This window comes from Orcinus orca, chromosome 3 (genome assembly GCF_937001465.1).
Source record: "Orcinus orca chromosome 3, mOrcOrc1.1, whole genome shotgun sequence".
Classification (NCBI taxonomy): Eukaryota; Metazoa; Chordata; class Mammalia; order Artiodactyla; family Delphinidae; genus Orcinus; species Orcinus orca.
Genome location: NC_064561.1, coordinates 67,623,526 through 67,647,674, shown reverse-complemented (window position 1 = coordinate 67,647,674; position 24,149 = coordinate 67,623,526). Strand labels below are relative to the sequence as shown.

Genomic DNA, 24,149 nt, shown 5'->3' with positions numbered 1-24,149 from the left:
TTTGGTTTCTTTGTAAACCACCCTGCTTGGGTCTGTCCTCTTGCCACTACTCTAATATTCCCCTTTCTGCTGCAAGATGTTTACCACAGTAAGGTCAGTTAACATATCCTTTTTCTGACATAATTACCATGTATATATACACACCACATTTTCTTTATTCATCCATGGATGGACACTTAGGTTTTTTCCATGTCTTGGCTATTGTGAATAATGCTACAATGAACATAGGGGTGCAAATATTTCTTCGAGATAGTGATTTCATTTCCTTCAGATATATACCCATAAGTGGAATTGCTGGATCATATGATAGTTCTTTTTTTGAGGAACCTCCATACTCTTTTCCATAGTGGCTGCACCAATTTACATTCCCACCAACATACACAAGGGAGTCATTTAGACTTACATTTGTTGGTAGGAGTAAACCGAACTATGTAGATAAGTTCCTTGTTTTCACTGTATCACCACTTAAAATAGCTAGCACTTATGAAACACTATGATGTTCCAAGAACTAGGCTGACTATATCATAAGCATTGTTTCACTTAGTTCTTACAAACTCATGAAGTAGATACCATCCTTACATCCGTTGTTTTTTTTTTTTTTTCCTTCAGGTGAGGAAACTGAAGTCTGGAGAGAGTAAAGAATTTTCCTAACTTAACATATATGATGTAGCAGAGCCAGTACTTGAATATGAGTCTTCCTGACATAAAAGTCTGTGCTCTTAATCACCACTCAAAAATATTTCCTAAAGACACTGTTAACAGAAGAAGCCACTCATACATGCACATACTCATGCTTAGGACTCTCCTTTAAGTTGAGTATTAGACAGATGAGCAAATTCAAATAGGAAAAAAGGGCCCAGCCCTAGTCTTTTAGTTAGTTGTCACCCCACAACACGTCATACAGAACTCTGTGATGTTGACTGAGTAAAAGACTGTATCCCAAATAAGCCATGATGTTCCCATCATTTGAGTAAATCTTCTCTCCTGTAAAATGAGAAATACTTTATCTGCAGTCGAAAACTATTTCAATGGGTTTCTTTTTAAGTTGGTACCATAAAATTCAACTTAGCTCGAACCTCACCTCCTCTGAGAATCTTTCCTGATACTCCATTTCTGTTCTTACTTAAATATTCCTTTTGAGTACTTCAGAGTGCCTGTGCAAATCACTGTCTTAGCACTTATGACTCACTACAGTAATTATCGCTTTACTTTACTTCTAGGCTGTAACCTCTTGGGGTGTAAGTACCAGGCTTTATTCCATTTTATATCCCTAATGCCTTTCACAGTGCCTGAAATTAATCTGTGTGTAATAAACACCTGCCGATGAATTTAAAAACTCAGTGAATGTACAGCCCAACGACTGGCCTGTCTAAAATGGAAGAAATCAAATTCAAATTACTCTCAAAAGAAACTGTACAGCTGGCTGATAATAAAGCCGTATACTAATTAAAAATTGTAATTAGCTAAACTCAAAGTCGGAGAAGTAATTTATACTATCAGGAGGTAAGAATTGTGCCACTAGACCACGTGACACGAACAGATTTTTTTTTTTTTTTGACAGTTTCTGAGGGAAAGCGCTGTACAAACCAGGTTTTCAGTTCAGACGCCTGGCGGCGCTGCAGGCTAAAAATGGAGGTGGAGCCAGGCGCTTGCCACAGACTCCATTTTACAAAAGACAAAACTGAGAGGGGCTGGGAGTTGACGCGCCTTGGAAAACGTCGGCAGCAAGCTGAGATTTTAGACCTTTCTTCAAACAAATGGGAACTAGATATATGTTGATGTTATCCCTACTGGAAGACTTCCGAAGGCTTCTTTCATTAAAGACAACGCAGTCCAAGAGGCTATGCTGGAAACTGAGAGAAAATCCAGCAGAAAAAGGCAAGTGGTGAGTTTTCCTTTTCTTCCTGGGCGTAGCGTAAGCAGTCCAGGAAAAGGAAGGCTGCTTTTTATAGCCGGTTCCTGGAGATTTGGCCTCGCAGCGGAAAGGGGAGTGTCTGCGTAGCGGCGGGCAGACAGACCTGAGCAAGGTGGTTTCCAAACTGACCAAAGATTCGTGAGTAAAGGCTCTTCTGTGGGTGGATCTAAACTACTAAGAGATCAAAGAATATTTTAGATACACCCACAGAAGAGCCTTTCCTCCCGAATAGGAAGCCAGACCTATAGAAACTATACATTACCAAGTATTACCTGTAAACTTTTTTGTTTTCTGAGAAAAATCTATGAATCTGAGATGTTGCCCCTTTGAAAAATTCTTGTGAATGTTTCAGAATGTGCATGGGGATGTACATGAGATTTGGTCGAATTTTCCACCATTGGAAACCACACAGGGAGTTTAATTTCACAATAATATGCGATGCAATAGTGGGGTGAGTAATTTGCCCATTCTTGGGGGAAAATCACTGGATGAAGAACAACCTATGGTAAGTTTAACTCTCACAGAAGAAAATGGTAGGTATCAACACTAGTCTCAGACCTCCTAAGGTCCAGATCGTGACAATCAGTGACAACCTTTGAGATGCATGCTCCTCAGCAACGTGGTTGTCAAAGCCTGCTCAAGATTTAATCTCAGTATATTAAGGAGCTGTTCACAGAATTCTCCAGGCTCACTGAATTTTCCAGTCTCACTGAATTCTCCAATCTCTGGTGCGTACTCACCACACATTTTAAATACCACTCATATCTGTGCATTATAAACATCCACTGCAAGAAAATTACCAGGCAACTTCATGGCTACATGGCAAACATTCAGGCAATTCACATAGGAAATAGTTTCAGAAATACCTTTCTTCATGTAAAAGATGTTGGATGACAATTCCATAAAATTGGTGATGTTGACACTTACCTGCTCATCCTACAAGTACTTCCAGAAGAAGACTTCACCTCTTTAAGGATTATCTCAGAACTCTGGAATAAAAAGAAAATGCCTTGGTCCTTCCTTCCAGAATTTTCTTTCCATTGAATGTAAAAAAAAAAAAAAAAATCCCCATATTCTGCCAACCTAATGCAAGACAGAGAGATGGGAGATACATCTCTTTAACATCACCTTATCTCCAATTAAATTAGGTTACTTTATGCTAAAAACAAGATAGTATGTGGAGACAGCTATCACCCTTGGCATTCTTGCTTTTTGGGCTCTGGGTAAAAAGCAGAGGAAACACCCCCTTTCTGAATAATGCTATAGCTGTTGTTTTATTGCTCTATCTTCAGTAGTGTTTTCTTTTCTTCTGAAGCATAGCTAATTGTTAATTTATAGTCACAAGTACCAATGCCTTAGCTATATTTAACTTTTGTTTACCTGTAAGACAACTGATCTGGACACTTCAAAAAATTCAATATCAATAAAATACAGGGGACTGTGCTAGAATAAACAGATGTAACACCAATACACTCATGAAACGTGGTTTAAAAACAAATTTTCTAAGACATTCCTTATGTCAAGTGGTTAAGAAAATAAGTGCATTTGTAAAAGGAATTCAAGAGTGAATATGAATTCTTATTTAAGTTGAAGAAAACTGGGGGAGGATAATGGAAGGATAATTTTAAAAAGTTATTAGGGACTGGATTTTAGTTAATATGGAATTATTGTTACTTCGGTACATTGAGAGACACTACTTGAAAATATTCCATTTAGATTGCCATCAGTCTGAAAGAAAGGATTGGGATTTCCTTAATGTTTTGGTAAAAAGAAACACTCGGAAAGGACGCAGGGTGGCGCTGCAGCATTAGAAGTAGAAGGAAGAAAGCTACCAGTCTGCGTTCCTCTAGCCAGATGCTCTGCTAAAGAAGCAAGCAGGAAAAGGAGGCTTTCTAAGGCAGTTGCTCCGGGAAATCAGGGCCATAGGCATCTCCACCTATCCCAGTGTCTGAGTGATACTGGGAGATAGATCAGCGACAACGTGAATCCGAGCTGGGTCAAGTTTGCTGGGAAACGAGAGAGCGATGGAGGCAGGAGAGAGGAAGAAATGCTTTCTGAAACAAAGGCAAGTCTTGATATTCTTTGTTTGGCTGGGCATAGCTCAGGCTGGCTCTGAGCCTAGGCGTTATTCAGTGGCCGAGGAAATGGACAGTGGCTCCTTTGTGGCCAATCTGTTGAAAGACTTGGGGTTGGAGGTAGATGATCTAGCTGCTCGGGCCCCCCGGGTCGTTTCCAAAGGGAAAAAAATGCGTTTGCATTTTGATAGGCAGACCGGGGATTTGTTGTTAAATGAGAAACTGGACCGGGAGGAGCTGTGTGGCCCTACCGAGCCCTGTGTACTACCTTTCCAGATGTTACTGGAAAATCCCTTGAAGTTTTTCCAGGCTGAGCTACGGATTAGGGACATAAATGATCATTCTCCAGTTTTCCTAGACAAAGAAATAATATTGAAAATTTCAGAAAGTATCACTCCTGGAACTACTTTCCTAATAGAGCGTGCCCAGGACTTAGATGTAGGAAGCAACAGTCTCCAAAGTTACACAGTCAGCCCCAATTCCCACTTCCATCTTAAATTACAACACAGTGCCGACGGCACAATATTACCACAGCTGGTGCTGGACAAAGCACTGGATAGAGAGGAACAGCCTGAGATCAGATTAACCGTCACAGCACTGGATGGCGGAATTCCACCCAGGTCTGGGACCGCCCTAATCCACATTGAAGTCTTAGACATCAATGATAATGCCCCCGAGTTTGCAAAGCTGCACTATGAGGCGCATGTCCTAGAAAACAGCCCCATTGGATCCCAGGTTGCCATTGTCTCTGCCAGAGATTTAGATATTGGAACCTATGGAGAAATATCTTACGTACTTTCCCAAGCATCTGAGGATATTCGGAAAACATTTGGAATAAATGCAAAATCGGGAGAACTCCTTTTAACACAGGAACTGGATTTTGAATCTATTCAGACTTATACATTAAATATTCAGGCGACAGATGGTGGGGGCCTTTCTGGCAGTTGTGTGGTGTTTGTCCAAGTGATGGATTTGAATGACAACCCGCCGGAACTGACCATGTCAACGCTTATCACTGAGATCCCAGAAACCTTGCAGGAGACTGTAATTGCTGTATTCAGCGTTTCAGATCCTGACTCTGGAGACAATGGAAGGATGGTTTGCTCCATCCAAGATGATCTTCCCTTCATTCTTAAACCCTCTGTTGAGAATTTTTACAGTTTAGTCACAAACACAGCCCTGGACCGAGAGACAAGATCCGAATATAACATCACCATCACCGTCACAGATATGGGGACACCGAGACTGAAAACCCAGCACAACATAACCGTGCTGGTGTCCGACGTCAACGACAACGCCCCCGCCTTCACCCAGACCTCCTACACCCTGTCCGTCCGCGAGAACAACAGCCCCGCCCTGCACATCGGCAGCGTCCGCGCCACAGAGACGCGGGCGCCAACGCCCAGGTCACCTACTCGCTGCTGCCGCCCCTCGACGCGCACGTGCCCCTGGCCTCCCTGGTGTCCATGAACCCGGACAACGGCCACCTGTTCGCCCTGAGGTCCCTGGACTACGAGGCCCTGCGGGCGTTCGAGTTCCGCGTGGGCGCCGCCGACCGCGGCTCGCCCGTGCTCAGCAGCCAGGCGCTGGTGCGCGTGCTCGTGGTGGACGACAACGACAACGCGCCCTTCGTGCTGTACCCGCTGCAGAACGCCTCGGCTTCCTGCACCGAGCTGGTGCCCAGGGCGGCCGAGGCGGGTTACCTGGTGACCAAGGTGGTGGCGGTGGACGGCGACTCGGGCCAGAACGCCTGGCTGTCGTACCAGCTGCTCAAGGCCACGGAGCCCGGGCTGTTCGGCGTGTGGGCGCACAACGGCGAGATGCGCACGGCCCGGCTGCTGAGCGAGCGCGACGCGGCCAAGCACAGGCTGGTGGTGCTGGTCAAGGACAACGGCGAGCCTCCGCTCTCGGCCAGCGTCACGCTGCACGTGCTGCTGGTGGACGGCTTGTCGCAGCCCTACCTGCCGGCCCGTGAAGCGGAAGCGGCGGACGCGGCCCCGGCCGCCCCTCTCACCGTCTACTTAGTGGTCGCCTTGGCGTCGGTGTCGTCGCTCTTCCTCTTCTCGGTGCTGGTGTTCGTCGCGGTGCGGCTGTGCAGGAGGGGCGGGGCGACCTCGGTGGGTCGCTACTCGGTGCCCGAGGGCCCCTTTCCGGGCCACCTGGTGGACGCCAGCGGCACGGGGACCCTGTCCCAGAGCTACCAGTACGAGGTGTGTCTGACGGGAGGCTCTGGGACTTTCAAGTTCCTCAAGCCGGTTATCCCAAACTTCCTTACTCAAGATGAGGAGAGGGTTAGTGAGGCAAACCCCAGTTTCAGGAATAGTTTTGAATTCAGTTAAATTTTAATAAGGGTCTATGATGCCGTCTCAGTCAAATTGTGCAGAGTCCTTTTTTACTGCCTTGCCCATTGGAGTTGTTTTCTTTGTATTTGAAATGTAACTATCTTATTCCAATTCAGCGCATGTTACTGGTGTTTCTAGATGTGCTGCTCTGTGGTATAATGAATGCAAATTTTCTTTCTTACTGTTAATACCACTGTAACTTAATTCGATTTAATGTGTAAAAGTATATTTTGTATTTTCTGAAGTCTTTAATTTTTAGAGCACTTTTTTTCAAAATTCACCTTCCATAGTCCCTAGGTAATTTTTGCATTCCTACATTTTTGAAAGTTTGCAATAAGTACACAGGATTACTCTTTTTCCTACCCAGAATATTTGTGTTTGTATAGAGTATTCTCTTAGGCTAGTTTAAACTTTCTTCCTGTGAACTCACATTGGCTAAAACCATTAACATAGGTACATTCATGAATCACAAAGCACCCTCTCACACTTTTCTAAATATATACTTCCTTAAAATGTTCATACCTGATAAGTATGATTCTTTAGAGATTGTGAAAACCTTGACTGTTGGATTCTACAAATCATCCACATTAAAAGTCTTCAATAAATCAACTACCAATATTCTAAAATGTAGTTAAATAAATAGCAATGTCCAGTCATTTTCAGACATGCTAATTATTCATGCTTTTTATTAAAAATTTTAAAACCTCTGATTGTTTCAATCCCTCCATTTAAAAATCTTTTAATTATTTAAAACCATCTATTCTTTGAGTACTTCATTAAAATCCAAAAGATCTGAGAGAGTACATGTTTTTGTCTATGACCAAATTTTAGAAACTTCATATGTAATTTGGCATTGCATTTAAAAAATATATCTGGAGCATTTATGATTCAATTGGAAATAAGCCCATGGAAAAAAAAATTTATCTTGGTTTGCTCATTCTATTTTTTTTTCACTGACTACTTCCATTTTCCCCCTTTCAGTTTCCTAGACTTTTCAATGCTATTTTGTTTCCTTTTTAGTGCTTGAGTTATGTTTCTCAGTAGCTCTCCATTTATTGCATGATTAGCACAATGACTGCAAGACTAGGTTCTTCATAAAAATTTTAAGTGACTGATTGAAGGAAAGAAATGTCTTTATTTCATCTTTGATACACTGACACTCAAATACATTAAAATACTCATAGGACAAATTTTGCTGGAATTAAATGCTCTCTGATTTAATTTTTGGTTATTAACAGAACTTCACTGTTATTCAAACATTATGCAGTTATTAGGCTTGGTGTCTCTTTCCTTCAAGATAGTTTTCCTTTTTCTTTTTCTGCTTATTTTTAATCTCCTCTCCTGCCCACTAGCTTAAGGAATCCACATGGGGAAATTGTGTTTTCAATTTTATGATGTATATTTTCCTTCCATAATTCCTTAAGTGATTCATTTAACTTTCTTTATTCTTATTTATTTCTTGCAGTTCAATTTCTGATCCACACATTAAAACGGAATTTTAATTTTTAATGTTCTTCAGACTATCTTTAAATTTTTATATTATTTCATGTTTATTTGAACATACTATTAAAATTATAATATAAAATTTAAAGGTCTCATTTTGAGTTTAGCATTCATATAGAGAAGTATCTTGGTATCAAATTATTACCTATTGAATCTTGGATAAGTCATATAATTTCTGTACTCCCAGAAATGATAACAGCTATTTAAATAGCTTGCAGTTATGTCCAAATAAGATAACATAAGGATAAGAAGTGTAATTTTGTTATTTCTAGTATCACTAATATTAAGAGTAAATTTAATAAATGGTCCTTCATATAACATTACTTATAATTGTGAAGAAGCTATATTGAACACATAATATTTGTGCTGTTTCGTTGCTCTGCCCAAAACCTTGCAATAGCTTCCTTTCACTCTTAGAATAAAATCCAGCCATCTATTATTTGGCCCCTGCCTCCCTGTCCAGCCTTGTCTTCCCACTTACTCTTTATTTTTTAATAGGTGATATTTATGTTTTTTTTTTTTAATGTCTATTTATTTATTTTTGGCTGGGTTGAGTCTTCGTTGCTGTGCACCAGCTTTCTCTAGTTGCCATAAGCTGGGGCTGCTCTTCGTTGTGGTGCACGGGCTTCTCATTGTGGTGGCTTCTCTTGTTGCAGAGCACGGGCTCTAGGGCGTGCGGGCTAATTTAGTCCTCGCCATGTGGGATCTTCTGGCCCAGGGCTCGAACCCGTGTCTCCTGCATTGGTAGGTGGATTCTTAACCACTGCGCCACCAGGGAAGCCCCCCACTTACTCTTGAGACACCAAACTTTGGGTACACTATCCTACCTTCATTATCTAGAATAGCTATGCTTTACTGTCCCCGGGCCTTTGCATTCCTTATATATGGAATCCTCCCATTTTAGTTTTAGCCTGGCAAACTTCTTCTCATCCTTCATATTCCAGATTAAATGGGACATCTTTGGGAAACTTTCTGAATCCCCCCATTGAGTTAGGTCTCCATATTGTATACTTCCAGTGCACTCATTATACATTTCCTGTATAGTACTGTTTAAACATCTGTTTAAATTCTGTTCACCCCATTAGATGGGAAACTCTATAAGATATATAGACATAGTCTGTCTTATTACCACAATACATCTAACTTCTACAAACGCAATAAATATCGGTTTCCACAGGTGAAATACAGTTATGCAGATTAAAGAGTTAATACAGATGAAACCAGTAATCATAGAATTACTGTGAAATAGGAAGAGGAGAAAGCTCTGTGTTCCTTGAGTGAGTGCGAAAATGTGGAAGGAATTAGGCATTTGTGGTCTCTGGATATATCCCCTGACATGATCTATTATAATTTTTTATCACCTTGCTTGAGGTTGTCTTTTCGTAGCATTTTTCTGACTATAAATGCAACTCGTGTGCATTTTACAAAATTTGGAAAATAAAGAAAAACACAAGTAGGAAAGCGAAGCTTCATCACTTAGAGCAAAATCTTGTAAAACTTTTTCTGTAATAATTACAGGAGGTGGGGTGAGTAGTTCTAGCAGGTGCCCACTTCCGCAAAATCATGGAAATGGGACTCTACCAGGGACAGTCACTTCTTTTAGATAAGAGCGCATTTCTCCCTAGATTGTGTTTATTTGAACCATATAACAGGAGGAATTCCTACAGTAGCATCAACTCGGTTTGATAAAAGGGAATAAGCGATTAAAAAAATCAAAACAAAAAGCCCAGCAAACATCACCTTCTCCAAGAGTCTGAAACTGTGAGCGAACGCACGGTGGCGCTGTTGACTAAGAAAGAGAATTAAACCGCAGGCACTGTGTATACTCAGTAACACAACGATTCACTGCAGTAAACTAGGGGTTGTGAGTCGGGGCAGATTTTTAAGCAAGCAAATCTAAGACTCTAGTAAGGATTATTCGCTAGGTTTTCTTCAAAGGTTAGGAGGCAAAAGACTGCGTTTCCCAGTGCTGTTGGAGGCTAGCTTGACAATATTTCTCGGAAGAACATGGCAGAAAATGCAATGGAGGCCGGAGGGGAGCGCTTTCTTAGACAAAGGCAAGTCCTGTTTCTCTTTGTTTTTCTGGGTGGGTCTCTGGCTGGGTCCCAGTCGAGGCGCTACTCTGTGGCTGAGGAAAAAGAGAGGGGGTTTTTCATCTCCAATCTAGCAAAGGATCTGGGGCTGAGTGTAGGGAAACTGGCCGCGACAGGGGCCCAAGTTGTGTCTAAAGGGAACAGACAGTATTTTCAGCTCAACCATCAGACCGGTGATTTGCTCCTGCATGAGAAATTGGACCGGGAGGAGCTATGCGGCTCCGCAGAGCCATGCATACTGCAGTTTCAGATATTCCTGCAAAATCCCTTGCAGTTTATTACAAATGAGCTCCAGGTGATAGACGTAAATGACCATTCTCCAGCATTCTCTGAAAATGAAATGCAGCTGAAAATCCCAGAAAACACTCCCCCAGGAACAATAATTCCTTTGGGAAATGCTGAAGACTTGGATGTGGGAAGAAACAGTCTCCAAAACTACACGATCACTCCTAATTCCCATTTCCACGTTCTCACACGCAGTCGTAGGGATGGAAGGAAGTACCCAGAACTAGTACTAGACAAAGCACTGGATCGTGAGGAGCAGCCAGAGCTTAGGTTAATGCTCACTGCGCTGGATGGCGGGACCCCACGTAGGTCTGGGACCGTCCAGGTTCACATCCTGGTCTTAAACATAAACGACAACACCCCAGAATTTACACAGTCCCTCTATGAGGTTCAAGTTCTAGAGAACAGCCCCGTTAACTCTCTTATTGTCACTGTTTCAGCTTCTGATTTAGATACAGGAAATTTGGGGACAATATCATATGCATTTTTTCATGTTTCTGAAGAAATTAGAAAAACTTTTCAACTAAATCCAATTACTGGTGATATCCAACTAATAAAATATTTGAATTTTGAGGCGATCCATACTTATGAAGTGGACATAGAAGCCAAGGATGGTGGAGGCCTTTCAGGAAAATCAACAGTGATATAGTTCAGGTGGTTGATGTGAACGACAACCCACCAGAACTGACCTTGTTCTCAATTACCAGCCCTATCCCAGAGAACTCGCCAGAGACTGTGGTGGCTGTTTTCAGTGTTTCCGATCTAGAGTCTGGAGACAATGGGAAAATGGTGTGTTCCATCGAGAACGATCTCCCATTCATCTTGAAACCATCTGTAGAGAATTTTTATACCCTATTGTCAGAAGGAGAGCTGGACAGAGAGATCAGAGCTGAGTACAACATCACCATCACAGTCACAGATATGGGAAGCCCCAGGCTGAAAACCGAGCACAACATAACCGTGCTGGTGTCCGACGTCAACGACAACGCCCCCGCCTTCACCCAGACCTCCTACACCCTGCCCGTCCGCGAGGACAACAGCCCCGCCCTGCAGTTCGGCAGCGTCCACGCCACAGACAGAGACGCGGGCGCCAACGCCCAGGTCACCTACTCGCTGCTGCCGCCCCTCGACGCGCACGTGCCCCTGGCCTCCCTGGTGTCCATCAACCCGGACAACGGCCACCTGTTCGCCCTGAGTTCCCTGGACTACGAGGCCCTGCGGGCGTTCGAGTTCCGCGTGGGCGCCGCCGACCGCGGCTCGCCCGCGCTCAGCAGCCAGGAGCTGGTGCGCGTGCTCGTGGCGGACGGCAACGACAACGCGCCCTTCGTGCTGTACCCGCTGCAGAACGCCTCGGCTTCCTGCACCGAGCTGGTGCCCAGGGCGGCCGAGGCGGGTTACCTGGTGACCAAGGTGGTGGCGGTGGACGGCGACTCGGGCCAGAACGCCTGGCTGTCGTACCAGCTGCTCAAGGCCATGGAGCCCGGCCTGTTCGGCGTGTGGGCGCACAACGGCGAGGTTCGCACGGCCCGGCTGCTGAGCGAGCGCGACGCGGCCAAGCACAGGCTGGTGGTGTTGGTCAAGGACAACGGCGAGCCTCCGCTCTCGGCCAGCGTCACGCTGTACGTGCTGCTGGTGGACGGCTTCTCGCAGCCCTACCTGCCGGCCCCGGAAGCGGAAGCGGCGGACGCGGTTCCGGCCGCCCGGCTCACCGTCTACCTGGTGGTTGCTTTGGCGTCGGTGTCCTGGCTCTTCCTCTTCTCGGTGCTGGTGTTCGTCGCGGTGCGGCTGTGCAGGAGGGGCGGGGCGGCCTCGGTGAGTCGCTGCTCGGTGCCCGAGGGCCACTTTCCAGGCCACCTGGTGGACGTCAGCGGCACGGGGACCCTGTCCCAGAGCTACCAGTACGAGGTGTGTCTGACGGGAGGCTCCGGGTTAAATGAGTTTAACTTCTTGAAGCCGATTCTCCCTAGTGGTCTGGTTCAAGACACTGGGCAGGACTAGTGCAAAAAGGCAATTGCAAGAATAGCGTAGGTTTCATTAACAGAAGAATCAGAAAGTTGTCTGGCTACAAATGCTTTCTTTCTTTCCTTGACTTTTAAGTCAAGGCTCTTGAGTTGATATAGTATTTTGTTTGTATCTTGATTTTACTTTCTGTCTAGTTAACCCTGCATGTTCTTTTTTCATCTGCTTCCTACCTTTTCAATCCAGTATTAATGTCTCTTTCTTTTTCTAATAGGTGAGTAAAAATAAATGCATTATCTTTTAATGATGATTTCAAATAGGTTTATTTAAGGTAGTCATTTCAAATTCTCTATCCAAAGCAATGTAGAGAGAGTTCTGAACCACCAATATTATAATTTACCCTATTGAATATAGTCAGGTAATATTCTTTATACTACTCCTAAAGCAGCTTTGTCTGTGGTTAATGAAGTGGATAACTAAAAATGTTTTAATATGTACCATTTTAAGGTGTATCATCCTGTAGGGGCTTAGTACTCAAATAAAACTTACACATATAATTCATTTTCTGTTTTGACATTTGCAATTAATATTTCAACACTGTATATGCTTATATTGGCTAAAAATGGACAAAAAATGTAGGTCAGATTACTCTTAGATTTGCCTAAAGTGTATTTATGATGGATGACTGAGAAAAAAAATTAAACATAGGCATTTTGAACAACTGATCGTGCTTTTTCGTTTGGCATGAAAAGATTACTTAATAAGCATCTGGTGGAATGACAGTTTGTTTTTTAACTTCTGGATGTAAGTATTATCAACCTGAGGGCCATTTTAAAAAAATTTCAAGAAAGTACATGTATATATGTTCTCTAAATGCTTTATAGCAAAAGTGGTGTCCCATCCAATCCTACTTTAAAAAAATTAATATCTACTTGGCATTTATATGGTGATATATGAAGGAAATATTTTCTTTGTTTCCTCTCTTAGTTCCCTCCTTCAGATTTCAACCTGACATGACTTAGGATTATGTATGGTCCTTCTGGGATAAACACTGCCCAACCACATCAGCATTCTACCTCCTATAGAGTAATTAAAAGAAGATTAGAAGAATGGGAAGTTCTAAAGGGGAGAGAACAATATCACTGTGAAAGTCTAAATTAACTACAACTAAGAATAAACTCTTGAAGCAACCAAACATCAATTTTTATGTCTATTTTGAATGAAATAGAAAAAAAAAAACCTTATTTTAAAGTACAAAATATTTAGTCCCCAATTTAAAAATCTGATTAGTGGACTTCCCTGGTGGCGCAGTGGTTGGGGGCCCGCCTGCCGATGCAGGGGACGCAGGTTCGTGCCCCCGTCCGGAAGGATCCCACGTGCTGCGTGGCGGCTGGGCCTGTGGGCCATGGCTGCTGGGCCTGCGCGTCCGGAGCCTGTGCTCCGCGACTGGAGAGGCTACAGCAGTGAGAGGCCCACGTACCGCAAAAAAAAAAAAAAAAAAAAATCTGATTAGTAAAAAATAAAATTTCTCATAGGCATTTTCTCATCCAGAGGCATAGAACTTTCCAGAAATTGAATACTCATGACTAGAAGAAAGAGGACTGAAGTTTCTCAAAGATTTTGAAAATTCTCAAAAGAGAAAAAGAATGTTGTTAACTAGATGTTAACTAGACTTATGTCATCATTTGCAATATGCACAAATATCAAATCATTGTCACACCTGAAGCCAATATAGTGTTACATGTCAATTACAGCTGAAAAATTTAAAACTCCTAATGACTGTAAAAAAACAAAAAAATTTAATACTGACATGTCTTCAATCACACATAAAGTTATAATCATATTAAAATGGTGTTATTTTATGTATTAGAGTCAAATACATGAATCCTTTAGTAATCAGGGGAAAGACAGTATTTCCTTTCACTCATTAAGTACTTTATAGAGATATTGAATCTGAATCTTTGGTCAGATTTTTTTTCTTCTTTTCATACTTAGCAGAATTTTCATGAAGATCAGAGAAAAGGCAAAGAATTCTGATCAAGACTTCTCTGTATTTGGCTGGCTTAGTTCCAGCTCATGTGAGAACCAGGGAAGTTTTCAACTACAGAAAATATGGCGGCCAGTTCTTTTTCGGCCAATATGGTATATGATTTTGGACTCAAATTGGAGGCACTATATAACCAGGGAGTTATTTAGACCCAGACATAAGAAGACAGATACTTAATAATATCTATTTGTTTGTTTGTTTGTTTGTTTTTGCGGTACGCGGGCCTCTCACTGTTGTGGCCTTTCCCGTTGCGGAGCACAGGCTCCGGACGCGCAGGCTTAGCGGCCATGGCTCACGGGCCCAGCCGCTCCGCGTCATGTGGGATCCTCCCGGACCGGGGCACGAACCCGTGTCCCCTGCATCGGCAGGCGGACTGTCAACCACTGCGCCACCAGGGAAGCACAGATACTTCATAATATCTTAGTTGATAGATGCACTGAATTCACATATTGTTGAGAAGTGATCAGAGTTTCGTAAAGCCAGAAAAGATCATATGGACTAAATTTGAAGATAGGAAAAAATTATACCTTACTCTTGGTTCAAAGTTGCTTTTATTTCTTGGCTATTGGAAACCTTTTACCCTTTTATTTGAAGACAACTTTCAGAAACTTCTTTACCTGGATATCTTATTAAGTACATGACAGAGAGGGCACTATATGTATAGTACTAAGTATCTTTGCCACTTTTTGGAATTCCCCCAACCGAAAGTCCAGCACTAGGTAAAAATGATGACTTTCTACATTCATAATAATTTCCCAGTAGTTTTTCTTTTAAAGGATGGACAAATTCATTACTGTGAATTATTTCCAGATTGATCTCTTACTAATATTCTAATCTAGTTTTTAATATTGAAAGGCAAAGAGATGAAAATGAACTTTAAACTTTTATGTAGAGTTGTTAAAAGACTAAACTATATTCAAATATCACTCATTAAAACTAGTGAACTAATTTACCACACTTTTAATAAATCTTCCTTAATCCTTGAGTATGGCTTCCTTGCAAATGGGGACTTTAAAAAATGACAGTTTTTAAACATATATTCCACTACTATATTTTGCCTCTTAGAGTAGATTGTTACATGTTTTAAAGCTGGCAACCTATTAGGAATAATTCAGTTATTTCTATGTCTAATCCTCATGTTCTTAGCCAATAGTTTGGTTGGTCATAGATTTTAAAATGTAAACTAGGGACTTTCCTGTTGGTGCAGCGGTTAAGAATCCGCCTGCCAATGCAGGGGACACGGGTTCGAGCCCTAGTCTGAGAAGATCCCACATGCTGCAGAGCAACTAAGCTCGTGACAACTACTGAGCCTGCGCTCTAGAGCCCACAAGCCACAACTACTGAAGTCCACGCGCCTAGAGCCCATGCTCTGCAACAAGAGAAGCCACTTCAATGAGAAGCGCGCGCACCGCATCGAAGAGTAGACCCCGCTCGCCGCAACTAGCAAAAGCCCGTGCACAGCAACGAAGACCCAACGCAGCAAAAAAATAAATAAATTTATATAAAAAAATAAAATGTAAACTAATTTTCCTTCTCCCTCTTTTGGTATTGAAGACTGTTGATGAACAGTCTATCAGTCTAGTTCTCATTCTTTTATCTGTAAACTTCTTTACTCTAAGATGTTTTCTTTATTCTTGATGTTCTGATATTTGCTAGGTCCAAACCTGAGATTCACCCAATATACTGAATTTCTTTAAATTAACTATAGTTTTTGGTGGGCTTTTTTCCCCCAAAATTTCCATTTGGCAGGTTTTCACAACAATTTGTTTTTTTTTTTTTTAAACAATTGCCATTTCCTTCTTTTTGTTGGAGGAAATTAAGTATCTTTTACTTTTAAGTTCTTTCCGTGTTGTTCCAATCTCTGTTTCTTCTGTATACATCTTTTATTTGTTGAGTCTGTTTTTCACACTGTTAGTCTTGTTAGTTGGTGATATTTTATTGAGAACTCATGTTCTGTTGGAGGTTTCCCTCATACCATTACTGGTTTTGGTAGTCTTGCAAAGGGAGGAAGGAGTCTCAAAGTGGTTACAGCCTCAGGCTCTACAAATCCAAGCCTTAATTAAGAAGCTTAGCTCAACTTTGCCACACACAAGTAGAAGTTCTGGACCAACACCTAATGATGTGTTTGAGCTGGGCCCCAGTCTCCCTTGGGTGGCACTGCTCTGCATTTGCTCTATGAAGCAAAATCTTAGGGACTGTCACCCTCTGCTTCTTGGCTGTCATGATGTCTGATAAGGCTATAGACATGAGAGCTAATGAAGACATCATTTACTTTTCAATCTTTAGAGTAAACAAGCTGATTTAATCTTAGAATAAAGCTGATTGTTGAGGAAAATGAGTTGTAACTGAAGTAATTGATACATGAGAATTACCTACTGGGAAAAAACATGGTCTTGATTCATATGCATGACAGTGCTGCATATGGTGGTCCTGGATGACACACCCAACTTGCTGGATGACAAAGAAAACCCACTGCTAAGCAATCCTGTATTGTGTACTGAGTTGGTACCAGGTAGAACAAGGTGGTATCCTGGATGGTGATGAGCTAGAACTCATGACTATTTTATCAAAGATTCAAAGCCTCAAAGTACTTAATGTTTAGCACATGGACCCACAACCTGGAAGTATAGAGCACTGAAGCATATCTAGGCTCCTAAGCGACAGACACAGCCAGGCACAAACATGTGCTGTTATTTAAGACAACTAGAAGCCACCTTCTATTTGGCATAATCATGCTATACCTGGTCTAGGACCTATCCCAGCCCTACCTTCTGTTCCTTGAACCACCCACAGAAGTTTACTCAAGCCAACACATGCTCTATCCTCTTGATCACTAATTTGATTTAGCCATCTTCCTCTTCCAATTCTCTCTGCTCCCATTCAATGATACTCAAATGTGGAGGATGAACAAGGAGCCTTCAGTGGACTGCTGCTCATAAGGCCACCTTCTGAGCATTCTGGGGATATCAACATCACTAAGACTTAGTTCCAGAACTACTAATATGAGAGGTTTCTGATTGGAATATCAGAGACAAATGGGTTCAGATTTATTTTTTTTTTGGTACGCGGGCCTCTCACTGTTGTGGCCTCTCCCGCTGCAGAGCACAGGCTCCGGACGCACAGGCTTTTTCTTCCAAGTTCAACAACTTGGGGACATTTTCTTGTTTAATTCAAGAAAATGATCAAGTTTGATACTCCACTGCCAGATATGGTCCTTCTGAGATATTACATATACTTAACTGCTGTAGCTTGGTATTAGTATCCCATGAAAGCTGGAACAGAGAATGAATTTCTAGCTACAGTATCACTATAGCATTGCAAGATGCATACCATCTGGTCCTGACAGTAGACCAAAGGGTATAATAAGATTTTTCAAAGTTGAGGGATACCAGGGAGTTCCCTGGCAGTCCAGTGGTAGGACTCGGTGCTTTCACTGCCATGGCCTGGGTTCAATCCCTGGTCGGGAACTAAGATCCTGCAAGTTTTGCACCATGGCCAAAAAAAAAAAAAAAAAAAAAAAGAGGGATAGCAGAGAAAACTCTAATTTTAAAAGATACATGCAAGTTCATAGTAGCACTATTTATAGTAGCCAAGACAAGGAAGCAACATAAATGTCCATCAACAGATGAATGGATAAAGAAGATGTGGTATGTATATGTATATATACACATACACATACACACGCACACGCACACACACACAATGGAATATTATGCAGCCATAAAAAGAATGAAATAATGCCTTTTGCAGCAACATGGATAGACTTAGAGTTTACCATATTAAGTGAAGTAAGTCAGACAGAAAAAGACAAATATATGATATCACTTATTTGTGGAATCTAAAAAGATGATACAAATAAACTTATTTACAAAACAGAAATAGAGTCAAAGACTTATGGCTACCAAAGAGGAGTGGGGGAGGGAGGGATAAATTAGGAGTTTGGAATTAATATATACACACTACTATATATAAAATTGGTAAACAACAAGGACCTACTCTTTAGCACAGGGAACTATACTCAATATCTTGTAATAACCTATAATGGAAAAGAACCTGGAAAAGTATATATATATATATGTATATACATATATATATATATACACAGACACACACACATGTATAACTGAATCACTTTGCTGTATACTGGAAACTAACAACATTGTAAATTAACTATACTTCAATAAAAAATAATTTTTAAAACGTTGAGGGATAAATTATACTATGTGGAAGTAAAGTTTAAAATAAGGCTAGGCATCAGAAATATGGATTTGACCAACTTAAATCTTAGAAATAAATACCATCTCACCTCAAAATAAATAAATAAATAAATAGTAACCTGTGAGGTGATGGACATTAACTAACCTTATTGTAATAATCATTTCATAATAAACACATATATAAATCATAACACTGTACACCCTAAACATGCACAATGTTATTTGTCAATTATATCTCAATAAAGCTGGGGAAGAAAAAAGAAAGAAATACCATGAAACTAATTTAAAGACTACAAAGAAACCACAATATAAAAACAAAAACACAGTTAAGGAAAAGATTTTACACACACACATCATTGATTTTACATACACACACACACACACACATAATTTGGATTCTATTTTTTTGTTCTATATTGTATTCTAGAATATTGCTCTTCTGACTGAAAACAAACATCTAGACCATCAGATCCCTGAGAACAGAAACCAGACCATTAATATCTGAATACCCAGAGCTCAATACAGTATACTGTAAATGGTGTGAATTCAAAAAATATTTTTATTTAGGTAAATAATTTAATGATAGAACACTCAAATTTCTTTAAACACAATATTTCAAGTTACTATATTTTTGTCTGAGTACAGATCTGAAGTGGTACAAATTGTATCTAAATATTGAACCATGAATTAAGCAAAAAGGGTGGAAAACAATTCTTCTGACTTAGGTTTCAATTCCTTACTCCCACTCTTGCTTGCCTCAAATGATTTCTATTGAAGATATTTAGGTAAACCTTTAATGGACAACGTGTGAAAAGGTCCGTTGACTATAGGGCTAATTGAGACAAGCTCATGGGTACTGAGCAGGGGGCCTTCGGACTTTGAAAGGTCCACTTCCTGCAGAAGCCATTCCTGTTCTCTTTTCTACTTTAATCCAGACCTGCTTGAATGAAGCCCCATTAAGTAGCTACTGACCACTTACGTACGTAATGTATAACTTAAATGTATAAATAACTTAGAAGTAAAGTAGAAAAATGGTTTTCTTTTAAAGAAAAAGCAAATGGAAGACCAGCCACCGCTCTGGAGCACACCAGGCATGACACTGAGCATCCCCTCCCCAAATGTCTGCCCCAGCCCCCATTTGTCAACATCCATCACCCTGACCCTCTTGCCTCTGGCAATATGGCTAGACTTACCTCAGAGGTTTCACAGATAGAAAAAAGCTGAAGGAAACTGGGGATTCCACACCAGGTGTACATTCCACCAGCAGTGATTGACACACATGCCATGTGCGATCATTAACACTGGGAGCCTGCCTGTTTTCAGCTTTACAGGCTGCTTAAGAACACTTCTTATTGAGAGAGACTCTGCTGGTCTTGGATCATCATGGAATGATGAGGCTTACTTTAGTAAGAATGATCCTCTTACATTATAGGGCCAAAAAACAGATGCACAAGTGTGTGGGGATCAGACGAACTATGTTTTTTTGTTTTTGGTTTTTGTCAGTGCCTATATACATACATATGGTACAGTTTAATAAAGTTGCTTTTCTTATGTTTCATTGCTTTGTAAAGTCACATCATATATACAGTCATCAATAAAACTCACAGATGGCCAGTACAAAATTTAGAAGTTTCCAACACTGTAAAAAAATGACAAGGAGTTATCAGCCCTCAGGTAAACTTCAGGATGGGTCAGCCCTAACATTAATCACTGTGGACTGCAAGCACTAAGTTCTGTCTAGTTCTATTTGAGAGGAGAGGACTTCATCCACTGGTAACGTCACCTGATCACCATCAGGGCACAAAAAGTTCTCATGGCTTTGGCACTCTCTGTTCCCTGGAAGGGTTTCTGACTGGTGGAGGCAGAGAGGACAGTGAACGATCCAAAAGGAATCAACAACCCCTAAATGGGCCAATAGTACATCCTGGAATCCTACCCAGGCCAGGACCCGGAGACTGGAAGCTAAGAACTGTTGCCAACTACATGGGTCTTCATCCAAGCACAGAAGCACAGCCCCATCCCTCACCCCTTCCTCAGTCTAAAGTAGAGCAGAGGGGGAAGCTCTTTGGGAGAAGAGAGGAAGGAAATTTGGTACAGACAAAGGCCAGGCTACTTCCCAGAGGCCTAATGCTCTAGGCCACACCTAACTAAGAGTGTGGAATATGATCCCACTTTGAAGATGAATAGCACTATTTTAAGAGTAGAACATCTTGGGAAAATCCAGGATGCCTACTCTGAAACTTTAACTCGAGGCTGTGGAAGACACATCAGTATGCAGGTATATTCTCCTCTTAAAAATCTAAGATGACAGAGATCACCCTGGTGGTCCAGTGACTAAGGCTCCACGCTCCCAGTGCAGGGAGCCCAGGTTGGATCCCTGCGCAGGGAACTAGATCCCGCATGCCACGACTAAAAAAACATTCTGCATGCTGCAACTAAAGATCCTGCATGCCGCAACTAAGAGCCGGTGCAGCCGAATAAATATTAAACAAAAAATCTAGAGGAGAAAAAATATGAAATCTTGCCATTTGCGACAACATGGAGGGACCTTGAGGGTATTATGCTAAGTGAAGTAAGTCAGACAGAGAAAGATAAATACTATAGGGTTTCACTCATCTGGAATATGAAAAACTATAATAAACAAACAAAACCCCTAATAAATGAACAAACCAAAACCAAATAAAACAAACATGTCATTACAGACAACAGAGTAGTGGTTATCAGAGCAGGTAGGTAAACGAGGGAGACAAAGTGGATAAAGGGGATCAACTGTATGGTGATAGATGAAAAATAAATTTTTGGTGGTGAGCACATTGTAGGGTATACAGATGTAGAAATATAATGCCATAAATCAAGATTACCTCAATAAAAAATAAAATAAATCATTGTAAATGAAAAAATGTAGATGGATATTTTCGTTTTCAAGCACCAAAAACTTTTTAAAAACTTTAACTGGCTAATATAGTGCACATGTTAAGCAGACTTTTAAAGAGACCCTACATCTTGAGTGGGTTAAGTAATCATTTATAACCATCTTGAAACATGTTTAACTCGGTTTTTCTAGTGACATGAGATTAAACATGGAAACCAAACTGTGTTTCACTCACAACATATAAGCAAACAAACTGCATGTACATGTGTAGATTTATGCAAAAGCCCGGTGATACAACTATGTTTAGCTTTTCAGAATAGGTACATACGGCCACCCACTCGCCCTGTATTACCTCACCAAACACAAGAGCAGCAACTTTTCTATTTCAATACAATTATGGGCAGAAATTATATGATATAAAATAGAGGTTCTTCCATAAAGGTTAAGATTTAGCATATAAGCAGGGAAAACAAAAGCAAAGTTCCCATGAAGTCAAAAATAATACCACACTGGTCCAGTGCTCCATGAAACTCTGAGTTAAATTATAGTCCTCAAAGGCGTGTACTTGGATCCAGATTCACCAAGACACTTCAGTATGCTTCAAACTGGCTCATCATCATCTTCCTGCTGTATTCATAAGCCAAAAATAGTGCCGCATTGGCAGGGAACGCTCGAATCAAAGTAGCTTTCAGACCAGAATATAAAGCTGCTTACTCCTTCGTTATTCACAACACTTAAAAGAGTTCTGATAAATCCTGCCTGTTTTGCAAACATGGAAAGAACCTGAATTCTGGATTTGATACAATCCACTGGGTATATGACAAGCCAAAGGCAAATTCCAGCAATTCCACCGCTTAACATCAAGGGGACAGGGCCTAGTTCATCTTTTGATCCATCCGAGGCAAAAAACGATCGGCTCAGTTCATAGCCACCGAAGAAGAAGAAATAGCCTGGTACTACTTGAAACAGAGTGCTCGTGAGTCCGTGGTAGAAGCCCAAGGGGCCATCCTTTCTAAGGATACTCTTCACGACGGACCAAACTATATTATGGCTTTTTGCTATCCTCCCTGACATCTCCAGTTCGTGCATGGTCTGCAGCCGGCACTTCACCAGCTCAGTGGGGCACAGGGCCAGCGCGGCAAACGCAGAGGCGACAGAACCAGCGGCCGCAGTCTGCAGATCATTCAGCTTCGCCCGCTTGTCCAATCCAACCACTTTCCTCACGAACTGTTGGCAGAAGCCGTAGCACAAGAAGAGGACTGAGTTCTCGGCGACGTAGGCCATCAGCGCGGGGCCGGTCCCTTTGTAGAAGCCCCGCAAGCCCACCTGGGAGTACGTCTTCAGGCCACAGTCGACGAGGCCCTTGTACAGGCCAGGGAACGTCTGCATCTTCACTTTCAGTGTGTCGAAGGGCTGCCCGGTCAGGACGCATGCTGTGCCCCCAAGGGCCCCCGCGGTGAGGTCGATGGCGGCTTGGATGGCAGGATTGGATTTCATGTTCGCCCACTCTTCTGCTGGTCTCCGAGGAAGGGAACTCTCTGGAGCTTAGGAGGCCGTCCCGTGTCCAGCCGCCTGCTCTTGGTTCTCTCTCCGGCGCGGGAGAAGCCGCTTAACCCCAGACTAGGCCGCGGGCCGCCCTCCCCACGCACTGAAATAACCCCCGGCCCGCGGGCCGCGCGCGCCTCTCCTGGCGCCCTGCGGCCGCCGCGTCTGGGCCCTAAACCCGTCAGCCGCCCTCCCTCTCGCTCCGCGCCGCCGGCGGTCCCAGCGCCCGCGGGCCCCGGGGCCGACTAGAGAAACACTTCTAATGAATCTCAATACAGCAGTAGAAAGCTGTCCGATAAACTCCTGCGATTACGGCCAGAAACTCCAGGCGCTGCTGTGGCGGAGGAAGACTTGCCTTCCTTTTCGGCCAGAGACCCCCACCTCCCGGCAAAACAAAATGGGAGGTGCTTGATCGCGCCTCGGTTCAAAGGGTCAATCTACAGAGACAAAGGTTTAAAATAGGGAAAACGAACAAACACTTTGCGGGGTTTACCTGACAATCGGTGGCTCCTTCGGATCAGAAAACCCTTAATCGTCTCCGGAGAGGAATGGCGGTTCCACAAAGGTGCCGGCCTCCGCGCCTCTCCAGGTGTAGCTCTTTGCCCGCCGGGGGCTACGCCGGGGGAGGCCTGAGGCGGGCAGATCCTCTCTTTCGTGGTAACATCGCCGAGGATCCTGGCCTGAAGCCCTGTGAGCTGGTGGGACGCACACCCTCGTTATTTCTAGAGGTTAAGTCAAGGCCGTGTACAATCGCATTGGAAAACATTTATATACAGCTAAAAAACTTGATATAAAAGACCTGTGTGGCTCCAGCGCTCTGTGCGTGCTAAGTCTCGGGGTTCTTGCTGAGGAGCCATGCAGCTTTATGCAGCAGCAGTTCTGGATATAACTGACTACAGGCCTAGTAGGCAAGATGCAGTTTGGGGCATCAGTGAGGGTACCGCTGTCAGGACACACTTTTCCTCCCATATGCTTATAATCCCAGCGTTGGAACGAATTCTCTTAAAGTTTACATTTTAAGCCCTAGGCGGTATTTTACTTTGGGGGTAAAAACAAAATGGTGGAGGGGGCAGAAAGTATGCTAAAAGGATTCTTTCATTTAGAAAGCTTTCCTTGTCTGATTCTTTGGGTATCAGTTAATATTTAAAAGTGAGGCACCTAAAAGCAGATTGTGCGTGGATACTGTTTGTCAACAGGTAGACTTCATTGTAGTAAGTAGTGACTTGGCCTTTTCTTTGGAGAGTGCCCAAATGTATCTGGATTTCTTTTCTCTGGTACCATATGGTTTCTTCAGAG

The 24,149-nt window shown here is 42.4% G+C and overlaps 2 protein-coding genes and 1 pseudogene across 2 annotated transcripts; 2 read left to right on the top strand and 1 right to left on the bottom strand.

The window, feature by feature from the left end:
- The first annotated feature begins 2,091 nt into the window (after nucleotides 1-2,091).
- LOC101279887 (protocadherin beta-2-like) lies at nucleotides 2,092-13,462 on the top strand (annotated as a pseudogene).
- On the top strand, nucleotides 9,516-12,733 carry LOC101286914 (protocadherin beta-3-like). The gene is given in 2 exon segments (XM_012536902.3): nucleotides 9,516-10,856; nucleotides 10,859-12,733. Coding segments are annotated over 2 exon segments (2,367 nt in total). The 5' UTR covers nucleotides 9,516-9,842; the 3' UTR covers nucleotides 12,212-12,733.
- Nucleotides 13,463-21,369: 7,907 nt separating the features above from the next.
- On the bottom strand, nucleotides 21,370-23,259 carry LOC101287541 (mitochondrial ornithine transporter 2). Its single transcript, XM_012539475.3, has one exon. The coding sequence runs from the start codon at nucleotides 22,803-22,805 to the stop codon at nucleotides 21,942-21,944; it is 864 nt and encodes a 287-aa protein (XP_012394929.2). The 5' UTR covers nucleotides 22,806-23,259; the 3' UTR covers nucleotides 21,370-21,941.
- Between the last annotated feature and the right edge of the window lie 890 nt (nucleotides 23,260-24,149).